General features: G+C 33.3%; 3 protein-coding genes across 3 annotated transcripts in view; 2 read left to right on the top strand and 1 right to left on the bottom strand.

Moving 5' to 3' along the window:
• LOC107617195 (protein LOW PSII ACCUMULATION 3, chloroplastic) lies at positions 118-3,875 on the top strand. Its single transcript, XM_016318959.2, has 12 exons — positions 118-504; positions 923-953; positions 1,423-1,515; positions 1,635-1,697; positions 1,805-1,916; positions 2,063-2,148; positions 2,536-2,594; positions 2,688-2,790; positions 2,874-2,934; positions 3,009-3,091; positions 3,167-3,247; positions 3,565-3,875. The coding sequence occupies exons 1-12, from the start codon at positions 146-148 to the stop codon at positions 3,622-3,624; spliced, it is 1,191 nt and encodes a 396-aa protein (XP_016174445.1). The 5' UTR covers positions 118-145; the 3' UTR covers positions 3,625-3,875.
• LOC107617200 (putative cyclic nucleotide-gated ion channel 8) lies at positions 3,663-8,271 on the bottom strand. Its single transcript, XM_016318962.2, is given in 7 exon segments — positions 3,663-5,117; positions 5,240-5,360; positions 5,362-5,402; positions 6,148-6,259; positions 6,674-6,975; positions 7,400-7,612; positions 7,731-8,271. Coding segments are annotated over 7 exon segments (2,037 nt in total). The 5' UTR covers positions 8,262-8,271; the 3' UTR covers positions 3,663-4,400.
• Positions 10,475-11,838, top strand: part of LOC107617191 (probable fucosyltransferase 8) — a 3,788-nt gene continuing 2,424 nt past the window's right edge. The window contains exons 1-3 of the mRNA XM_016318955.2: positions 10,475-10,744; positions 10,845-11,168; positions 11,718-11,778. Coding sequence (XP_016174441.1) covers positions 10,866-11,168; positions 11,718-11,778 — 364 coding nt within the window. The 5' untranslated portion in view covers positions 10,475-10,744; positions 10,845-10,865. The remainder of the gene's footprint in view (positions 10,745-10,844; positions 11,169-11,717; positions 11,779-11,838) is intronic.

The raw sequence follows: 11,838 nt of genomic DNA, 5'->3' as shown, positions 1-11,838 counted from the left end.
CAAATTGGAAAAACAGTAGAAGAAGGAAAAAAAAAAAAAAACTATTTAGCATAATGGATATTTTTTTTGGCTTGTATTTTTTAATATTTAACATTTAATATTGGTATCCATAATAATCCATACGTAATTGGGGTGTTGTGTGACAATGCTTCTTCTCTGCGCTTCTTCCATCTCTTCTCCACCTCACAAACTCTTCACTCCTCTCTTCTCTTCTTCTTCTTCTTCTTCTTCTTCTTCATCTTCATCTTCTTCTTCTTCTTCAACCTCACATTCTCTCAGAAACCCCTTATTCCCATTCAAGCTCACTACTTCCACCACCACCAGAATCCAAAGCCTTGCTAAGGAAGAAGCTTCATCTTCATCTTCATCAGAATTAGGTTATGATCCAAAGGCAGGTGTTTCCGTTTACAAGCCCAAATCATACGAAGTTCTCGTCACTGATGCAGCCAATTCCCTCGCTTTTGCTCTCCAAGACGCCAAAATTCGCCTCGAGATCGATTTCCCGTACATCTCTTTTTGCATTTCTTTTTTCACAATTTCTAAAAAGCTTCAACTTTGAATAAAAGCTAGAAACTTTGTTGTAATTTGTAACTTATAATAGTCTTCGTCCATGCATAGTGATACTTTGTCTTTAAGATAGTCGTTTTTATTTATTGTTCAAGTAAAGCTTATTATTGATTTTTCAATGGTTAATGCAATGCTTTACATGGTTTCTATGTTCCTGTGTGACAGTTAGCATCATATTGCTATTTTGGAAATGGTTTAGTTTCTTGTTTGGACACTAGATACTATTATTATCTTCTTTTCCTATGTTGTTAACCTATAACTCTTCAGGATTCCAATTAACAATTGAGCTTTTAGGTGTGGCTTTTATTGCTGTAATTCTCTTCCTGACTTTTGTTCCCTTGGGTTGTGTATGCAGGCCCTTGCCCAGCAACATAAGTTCTTATAAGGTACTATTCTTTGCTATCATGAAACAAATGTTATGAAGTGACTAATGTTTGTCAGTTTTGGCCCTTCATTATATGTAGCTGCAACTTTTCCATTGTAGTGCTATTAATGATAGTTGAGAGTGCCTTAACTTGTCAACTTTTACTTCTTCTTCATTAGTACTTAGCTTCAGATTCTTAGATGCACTTGCGGATATTGTCACAATCAATAACATAACATTTTAAGATATGGCGCACGGCTAACTTGAATTCTGATCTAAAATGACATTTATTTCTTATTGGTTGTGAGCACAGTTCATGTGTGTCGACATATAAGTCCGTTTAGTTGATTTTCATGTCTATGCTTTATGTTAGGCTAACATCAATTTCATGCTTCAAGAGACATTGTTCTAATTCACGGTTACTTGACCTTTGTGAGGCATGCGTCTCAAAACATTGCACATAATTGTCTCAAATTCCTAAATATTTCAAGGGATCTTCAGATGAGTTCATTGATGCCAACATTCAACTCGCATTGGCTGTTGTGAAAAAGCTCCAGGAGAAACAGGAGACCCGAGCTTGCTTAGTAAGAAGACGCATTATTTTCGTCCCATCCTTACTTAGAAGAAATATTTATTCTCGTGAATAAATTTTTACCTTCTGTTTTTCTGGAGAAGATCTTATGATATATGTTCCCGATTGTAGGTCTTCCCTGATAAGCCAGAAAAGCGCAGAGCCTCCGAGTTGTTCAAATCAGCTCTGGATTCGGTAATGAAAATACACTTATTATGATTTTTTCCCCATCTTTCTAATGGATTTATCTTATTTTCCTGCATCTTTCTTATTTTGAAGTGTCATTTTTGTTGTGAATTCAGATTGATGGCATTACCATTGGTTCCTTAGATGATGTCCCTGCTGGACCTATGACTTCATTTTTCCGGTCCGTTAGGAACACCCTTGATTTTGATTTTGAAGATGAAAATGAAGGTTTGTTCTTTGGGGAAAATGGCACTAGGATATTGTACTAAGTTAATAACTTTTTCCAAATTATCATGTTCGAAACTTAGGGATGAGAATATATCAAAAATTCAAAATTAATAATAATGCACGATGACTTGATACTTGAATTGCAGATAGATGGAAGTCTAATGAGCCTCCATCACTCTACATATTCCTTAACTGCAGTACGCGTGAACTTGCAAATATAGAGAAGTATGTGGTATGGTGTCTCTGCCATTTGGAATGTTTCTTGAACCTCTTTTCACTTTTAATATTTGATGTGCTTATGAAATTTCGCTATTCTTTATTTGCATTGGGTTGTTGTTGGCTTATCCATTCAGAAAATATTTAGTTTTTTTCTTTGGTGATAATATGCAATGGAATATAAAGCTTGAATCCTTTCATTTGATTTTGGGACAGCATGTATCACTCTTTTTTGTATACTATTTTCTTCCAAATCTAGATTTTGATGGCCTTTGTTGGCTGTATAAGCAATTCTTAAATTCTTAATTATTAGCTATTGATCAGGTTATATTTCTGACTCGTTTCATGTAGGTGGTAGTTACTTTAATGTATTTTATATATTGTTACCTCTTGAATTTTGCAGGAAAAATTTGCCGTGTCTACACCAACACTTCTATTTAATCTTGAACTAGACACACTACGGTATATTCTCTTTATATATACATACATGTTGCTGTGCCTAAATCCATAGTTTTAATATAATTATTTTTGACAGAGTTAGTATTGAATTTACAGTGCCGATTTAGGCCTTTTGGGCTTCCCTCCCAAAGATTTGCATTACCGTTTCCTTTCACAATTTACTCCGGTATTCTACATTAGAATCAGAGAGTATTCAAAGGTGCCTCTTCTTTATTGAATTGTTTTTACCTGATCATTTTCTCAAATAATTGGTATTGATTGTTTTCTTTTTATGTTTTTAAGACAGTTGCAATAGCACCTTATATTGTCAATTACAGTGGAGCAGTGTTCCGCCAGTATCCAGGTATGGCTATATGGTATTTTGATCTTAGTATATAACCAGTGCACTAAATTGTTACTTAATAGTTTGTTGTTCAGGTCCTTGGCAGGTGATGCTTAAGCAAGCAGATGGTTCTTACGCTTGCATAGCAGAAAGCGCAATCCGCTTCACCCTTGGTGAAGTAAATACACCATCTTTAACTCTTTTCACTTTTTAAACTGTAAACACTTTGATATTAACTTTTAAACTGATGTAGGCCAAAGAAGAGTTGTTGAGAGTCTTGGGACTTCAAGAAGAGGAGGGAAGCTCTCTAGAATTTCTTCGAAGAGGCTACAAGGTGTTCTATTTTGTTAGTTTATCAGTCTATGTTTTTGTTTATGCTTGTTGCTTGTTTGTTGGCGCGTCTCTTATTCACATATAAGGGTGCTTTTATTCAACTTATTTTGCCAAAATACTGTATAAGAAAGCCAGGTTTCACATATTTGGATAAATTTTAGAAATAATCAGGATTTTGCGAGTTTTAAGCTTTTTTTTTTTTTGTTGGAGCTGAAGATAGTAGCATATAAGAAAAATCAACTTTTAGTTTTTTCAATTATAAAGAAACTTTTGTCAAACATGCCTGAAATCTTTTACCTGCCTCATTTGATATTGCAGGCAAGCACATGGTGGGAAGAAGATTTTGATTTGGAAGCATCTTCTGCATGGAGGAGCTGATCACTACACTGTAAAACTACTATAAGAGATTCTCTCTGTTTTTTTTTTTTTTTTTTAATTTTAATGTAAGTTTTATGTAATATTCCCAATTTTCTGTTCAGTTTGAAACCAATGTGACCCATTTGTGGCATTTATAGTTGAATTGTTGCAAACAAATATCAGATGGAATTTCCAAACCCAATTGTAACAAATCAAATTGTGGGAATCCACCAAAGTATACCAGCAATTAGATTGATAAAAGGTTAAAGAAACCCATCATATCCCTGAAAAGACCATTAATCTCTCTATCTTGCGGAATTGATTTGGATCCTCTCATACTTAGAATAAAAAAATTTGCTCTAACCAGATATGTTTGCTTCAAACATGAGAGGATTTAACTTCATGGAATCTTGTTGCATTTATTGTCTGTGTAATCCCATAGTTTGATTTGCTAACATGCATAACAAATAGATGACGATTAGAAATGTACTTGTATTTATTCAATCTGCACAAGCAACACTATAGTCTTCATTTCTTGTGACTATTACCATTTAAAGTTTTTATCTTTTGTTTATAATTATGACAAGAGTTTGATATTGCCATATTGGTTGTAAGGTTTCTCCTCTGATATACTAGGAAGCCTAATCATATATTGGTGCAGATTTTTTGCCAAAATTTCACATGCCAGACTTTGTTAAACTAACATGTTTACAGCACTTTACAAATGCAAGAAGTCTTGCACTGAGAGACTGCAATTGGTCCCCATTTTCTACAAACAGAAAAGAAAAAGATAGAGGTCACTTTGGACCATAATGACTGAAGTCAGGTTCAGACGGTTTTTGAATTCTTCCTAGACTAGTGGAACTACCTGCTTCACGAAGCCTATGACCGTGAAGTACATTCGCGGCAAAGCGTGAAGCATACATGGTTGTGGCAAAGCTAGATGAACTTGAGGAACGTTTAACCAAGGCCTTTGCAGAATCACCACCACTGTCATCAGAATCATAATAATACTCTTCCTCCTGCCTTCTTTGCATGGTGTGTTTCCTCCTCATATACCTCCTCCACGCGGCTTGAATGTAGATAGCGGCCCATGTCCTCCATTGCTGTGAGTAGAATCTGAAGGTATGCTGAACCTGCCTACTATGAATGTATCTAAACTGCGAAGCGACAAACTTAAGCTCCTCAGCTTCCAATGCGAATGCCTCGACCTCATTTATGGCCTTCACTGTCCTAGTAGATGATGGCAAGTTTGCTGCAGCTTTTGGATCTAGTGCCCATGTTAGTAGCTCCTCACCACAGAAGTCTCCTTCTTTGAGAAGCCCTCTGTTAAAGAATCCACTCCTTCCACCATCTGTGGTGACACTCTCTAGGCGTCCACGGATGATGAAGAGCATCTCGTTGACAGGGTCTCCTTCCCTAACTATGTCAGTGCCCTCTGTATACAGAGTAGGTTTCAGTCGCTCGCATATAGCATCGAGCAGGCGTTCCTCCATGTTAGCAAAGAGAGGAACCTGAATATACATATTTCCCATGCATAGGAAGACCGATGAGAAAATGAAGATAAATTCTTAGATTCTGAATTATTTATAACATAACATCTCAGAAAGCACAAGTTAGTATTCTTAAGACTCACCCTTTTAACCAGATTCAAACAAAGATGCCGTTTGATGTCTCTCCTTAAATCTTTTGGAAGGCTCTTCATCAAGCTCTCTTCGTCCACGCCTCGGGTATTCAGCCACTTGTATTGATCATAGCCTCATTTCGTCAAGATGAACCGACATTGAGTCAAGGTATGTCTGTTCATTTCCACGATGACACAAAGATTAGAACTTGGCATGCAAATTTTTTAAAGTACGTTTGGTTTTATGAGATGAACATGAAGTGTTTTAGTGTCCTAAAGCATAAAGATGTTTTGATTCATCTATTGAACATTTCAAAAGATCATCTGCTAACAGTTTAAGTTAAGCAAATAAACACGAACTGCTGCTCCAGTCATTTCACATGGAAGAGAAACATAGAATGATAGAATGAGGTTTGTGGTTATTGTGAGTGATATGGATGAACTAAGATGAAGTACCTGAGTCCAAGGGTGGTTATGATGAAAACCATAGTGAACTATTTTCTAGGGAACAAAAAAAGTGCATGGAATTGAAACTCCTCCAATTTGAATTAGACACCAAGTATATATAGAATCTTAAATCATATAAAAAACTTGAAACTAATACCGAAGTTTGTAGAGACCATGTAACAGTTACTAAACCCAACTCTGCCTATGTTATATAGTCGGTCCCAATCCCAAGCTTGGATAAAAGAGGAGGATTGTGCTAGGCCTTTGACAGCTAACATAAAACTTTGTCGAATTTTCATGACATAATACAAATGTCTTGACATATCAAGTCAAACAAAGGAGTAAAAACAAGAGTAGATCAAACTTAAGCCATGTATCATTTCCAAGGAAAACTAGTTTTATGTCTCACAAATTTGCAGATCAATAAGCATCCTCAATAAATTGAATATCAATAGTGCTTGCTGTTTGTTCACCTGCATGTTTCCAATCAGAAGTGCGAAAAGGATGAGACCCATAACAGCTATTGCTATGGAAAACCACACCTCTTTACTGTAGGTGCTGGTTGAAAGCCCTTGGCCAATTGTACTGTCAAACACAAAACAGAAGGAAGCTCAAGCTTGTTAAAAATTTGCCAATGCATATTTAAATTGCAATGATTTTCTCCAATGTTAAATTATATTACATATGACATTCCCTTGATTTGTTATGCCTATATGGATATCCCTTAGGTTACTTATTTTAACTTTACAGGGGAGTCCCTACTGAGATTTGGAAAATCTTTAAGATAATACAATTGTAAGTGCATATTTATCCACCATTATTTATTACATTTGACCTTACACTAAGATAACAAGATCATAGGTTCAAACCACAGAGTTAGCCACTAATGCAGGACAATTTGTGCCAAGATGGCGCATATATATACTATCTAAATTTTCTGAATTCGTCATTGCCTACTGCTTTTGCTAGTTATATAGTGTAGGCAGTGCAACAATTTACCTCAGATTTTGAAGGCCCCACCATAAACAGTAACAGAACTTAGGAAAGACTTCAACAGAAGCAACAATACCACTCTTGATTGCTTGAGCAAAGATTCCATAATTGAACTCACCATCAACAAAGCACTTCTTTACAAGAACTTCCTCACTGACATTTTTCCAAGCATCAAACCCTGGGATGTGCTTATTGGTACTTCCACAGTACAAGAAATGACTGTTACATCTATTATCTTCAAGACAAACATTGTTCCAACATGTGTCATTGCGTTCTATGGCAAGTAAGTACCAAACGGAGCCAGTTATCTGGAACAAAGTAGAAGAATGTTCTTAGTAAAACTTTTTACACTGTCAGTTTACGACGTATCAGTCATTATGCCTCTGTTTTTAGTTTATAAAATCCTAAACCTTTTTTTTTCTCATAAACAGTTGAAATGTTGCACTTTTGAGTTGAATCCTTGGATTTATGGATGGATTTAGTATGAAAGGACTAATTCGTCACCATTTTTTGAATGGTGAGAGATGAATTCATCATTTTCAAATATTGGACGACTTTGTCCTCTATATGGTGACAAATTCTTGATTTAGTAGGCTAGTAGAGATTAGTGGTGATACTTTTGGTGATTCTTGCTATAAACAAGACATCTCTAATTAATTAAAAGTACATATGATGATTAAATGAGGACCCTAAAGAATAATAAGAAGGTTCAATCATGCAACATGCACTTACATGACTAGCTAGCATAAACCAAATCAAATAGTAAATGGCTCCAAGCAGTGCATTTTCTGCAAAAACACCAGCTGTCTTTTTAACTTCCGATGCTAATGGAAGAAACCTTAGAAATCTTGGAAAATATTGCAGGATCACAGTTCTCAACAGTGCTGTTTTTGTACTCAATACCTCTGAATGTCTTGTTTTGTATAGATATTTCCACACTATAATCTGCATTAGAAACATGTAGAAAATGAACCATATCTAACTAAAATCATCATCAACTTGTATTGAAGTTAGAAGTTTTGTTCAGTAGCCCTTGACAATTCAAAAGGCATGGTTTTCAAACCTGTGGCACAGGAAACACAGACATGAAGTCGATAACGAAATATCGCTGTAAATATCTACTGGCAATCTTTGCAGGATCTATGACAAGTTCACCTCTTCCAAACACACGAGATGAAGGCGCGATATAAGCAGTTCGGAACTGAAAGCTTATGCGCAGGAGATAGATAAAATCCAACACAGTCCTCAGTGCTGCTGTAAAATTCGCCAGCGTGCTATCTATGGCGAGGCAGAATGACTTGACGTTGAAGTAAGGGAGATAGAAGAAGAAAGGGTCAACAGCTACTGAAAAAATGCAGAGGATCTCAAAGAACTTGTTCCAATGGAGAAGGTGCTTGTCTTGAGGATCAAACACTTTCTTCTCTGAAACTTTGAGATCTTCAGGGAACACTGCCCAAGTAGTTACACCAGTTTTCAGTGACCTTCCAAATGTTCTGAGTCCTGCTGATCCTTTCTTCACTCCTAGCCTAAAGGATTGCGACGGATTCTTCCTTGCGCGGCCACCAACATGGAAGATCGATCTTAGCCTATCCATCAAACTCGGTCTGCCTTAATTATGAAAAAAAAAAGGGTGACAAATGATCCTTAGGAAACAATGTAATTGCTTATTCATCCAAGGCTTGAAACCTATCTAATGTTCATTGGTTTGTGTTCTTATTGATTTGATCATCATAATGCTAATTTCTAAGAATGATTGTTTAATTTTATTTTATTTTTTCCCTTCAAAGATCCCTAATTTCTATGTTCATATTAAAGGAGAGGTATATACATAATCATGTAAATGCAATGTTGAAATGCACAATTGAAACAACATTAAATTAGGAAGGTTAAAAAAATAGAGGAAGACTTACTGATGAGAATTTTTAAGGCTTTGATTTGAAGAATAAAGAGAGCAATAACATAAGATGCAGATTGATGAATAAAGAGAGAATGTTTTTGTTTGTGCTGATAAAGAAATTGGAATTAAGGTGGTCTGGTTTGGTTTTTGGAGTAGATCTAGGTAGTTTAGACCGTTATGGTAGTTAGGATTATTGTCCCTGCAATGTATGCATGCCATCACAACCTTCACACGTGCTATACTGTTTATTTATTTTTCAGATATCACTCAAGTCTTCTTGCTATTTTTCTCATGATATCACAATTGTCTTTCTTTAGTTCGCAAACTTTATAAACATGACTCATGTTAGTTCTTGGGACAATTTCCGGCACAAAAACGTTAACAAAACCCTGACATGGACAACCAAATGTCATACTGAAACTTGTAAAACGATATCGCTTTGGTTTTAACGCTTAAATAGTCCAAAAACGGCGTCAGAACACGTATTTTAGGAAAAAAGTTTCAATAAATACTACTTAAGATATTTTTTTTAGACTATTAAAATGTCAAAACAAAAATGACGTCATTTTACAGAATCAACGTGATATTTGGTTGTCCACATCAGCGTTTCGTTAACGTTTTTGTATCGAAAATTAGCTTATAGATTAATGTGAGTCACATTCGCAAAGTTTAAAGACTAAATAGAGGCAATTGAAACTTTAAAGACTAAATTAAGACTCGCATATAAGTTGATGGATTAAATTGAATATTATCTCCTCAATTAATCTATGTGTGTGTAAACCTGTTTGTGCAACTTTATTCGGAATTATAAAAATCTACACATATTATTATTTAAAGAAAATATGTATATAATCATACAGAAATTAAAACCATATCCGATCCTGACTTTTATATAATAAATTACTAGTAAAAAAGATCTCCTTAGATCTAGAGACTTCAAAATGTATAGTATATTGCTCATAATTTTATATAAAAAAAGGTATATTTTTCATAATCAGTTACTATTATTTGTTTGCTTACTAGTAGAAAAGATCTCCTTAGATGTAGAGACTTCAAAATGTATAGTATATTGCTCATAATTTTATATGAAAAAAGGTATATTTTTCATAATCAGTTACTATTATTTGTTTGTTATCAATGTATCACATATATTCATGTTGAAATTAAAAATATATTATGAAATTAAAAAGAATGTATAATATCAAGGATCTCGCAAATTAGGAAAGATACTATCACCACCAAAAATTTTCGATGAGACCAAAAAACACGTTGAAAAATTTATAGCCACTAGAGCCTTATCATTTCTGAATGTAATGTTTTTGTTATTTTCTTATCATTGAAATCTCCTTTTTTTTTTAATTGTGTTGATTGATGGTCGGATCTTTTGTATTCATTCTCACATAATCCTATTATATTTTTCTTGAGTAAAATAACAATTATATTTTAAAAAATTTTAATTTTGGACTAATTAAGTAATTAATTTTTTTTAAATCTTAATTAAATTTTTTCCGATAATAAATTATGGACATGTATGTCTTTCTGTCAATAGATGATACGAAACGAAATAAAATTGCTCATTCATTTTGTTATTTACAGTGATGTGTATTCCTTTACTGTCACATGAATATAGAAACAATGTAATTTTGAACAATGATTAATGAAACCTTCTATATTTTTTTAGTTTTCATATAACTTTTATCAACGACTCCTTATTTATCATAAATCCTACCAAAACAGGTAGAGTTTTACTCCAAAAATGGTTGATTATTTTTGTGACGATTTTTCATAAATAGATATGTTATTTTTTTTAAAGACATTATTAGTCCTCTGTTTATTATAAAATAAATATCAATATATTTGTACTCCTTTCACACTATAGATATCAATTAGATTATTTGTATTGATAATATGATATACTTAATAGTCTTGGCATTTTTAGTGAGGATATGATTCTCAATGAACATTTCAAGAAAGTAATTGATACCTTCTTAAAACACACAATCTGAATTGCTTAGCCTCAAATTATGCTAAGCCTATTCAAAGGGGGAAAAAACAAAGAGAAAAAAGTTGAATCTAGAAACTTATGTATTTTAACAAGGTTGTCTCTGATTATACCCCCCAAAAAAATACTGTCTTTGTGGTGCCTCTGTACAGAACCCCTGAATATTTTCTCCCACAAGGTATTTTTTTTTTCTTTTTCTTTTTTTTTTTTAATTAAATGAGCTGAAATTCATTACTGGTTGGTCATGAGATGTTGAAGTTGATTATTATTTTTGGCAGTAAATATCTAATTTAAGGGCCATGGAAATACTTGATGATGCAATTGACAACATGGGGTTGAGTAACAAAAAAGTTTCAAAGCTTCTACTTGTGCTTTTCATAGTCATCCCTTTGGTTTTCATCACTACTACCTCAATGTGCAAAATCTCAAACAATTTTCTTCCTTTTGAGGGGTTTCAAAAAGTATTATTAGAAGGAAGATATCAGAATGATAATGATAATAATAATAATCATAGCATGGAATTGGAAGGAAGAGGAATAGTCCAAAATATGACACATGAGAACTCAGGAGGAGGAGAAGAAGAAAAGAATAATACTATTGAGGTAAGCAACATTGTAAAGTTGTAATGTCCTTCTTGTTATTTTTTATATATGATTTTAGTTAAAATAAGTTTTAAATTTCTAGCAAATTTATATATTTTTTTGTTTAGTTCTTTGGAATTTTTGTCATATTATTTTAAAATTTAAGATATTTTATTTTGGTCTCTATTATTTCCTAAATATTTATGTATTTCGTTTTATCTTTTATGGGTTAATATTTGCCGGAACAAGTTAATAGTAGGTCTAAAATAAATTAGACAATAAACTAAAAAAAAAAGGAGTTTTAACTAATAAAAAACCTTAATTTTAACCCAATAATTTCAACCCATATTTCTGATATTGCTTTTATTTTTTGATAAAATTTTAGATAAAAAAAATTACTATTGACAAAAATAATCATCTAAAAAACGAAATTGGTTGAATAAATTGTGTGTGAATCAAAATCAAATTCTCTAAAATTACTAAATTAGGAATTTTGATGATATTTTTTTTATTTTTAACATGTAATTCATTCTAAAGTCTAATCTAAACTTAATTAATGACTAAATTAAGGTATCTCAAGGGAAAGTTCAGAATAATTGCACTGCTTCACAAGGAACAGTAACAGATGGAGGTTAGTTATATGCTTCTTTTTTTTTTTTCTATTTTTTTCAACTTAATTTTTTTCGTTTTT

Source organism: Arachis ipaensis, chromosome B09 (assembly GCF_000816755.2).
Source record: "Arachis ipaensis cultivar K30076 chromosome B09, Araip1.1, whole genome shotgun sequence".
In the NCBI taxonomy this organism is placed as follows: domain Eukaryota; kingdom Viridiplantae; phylum Streptophyta; class Magnoliopsida; order Fabales; family Fabaceae; genus Arachis; species Arachis ipaensis.
This window is presented reverse-complemented; position numbering and strand designations above follow the sequence as displayed.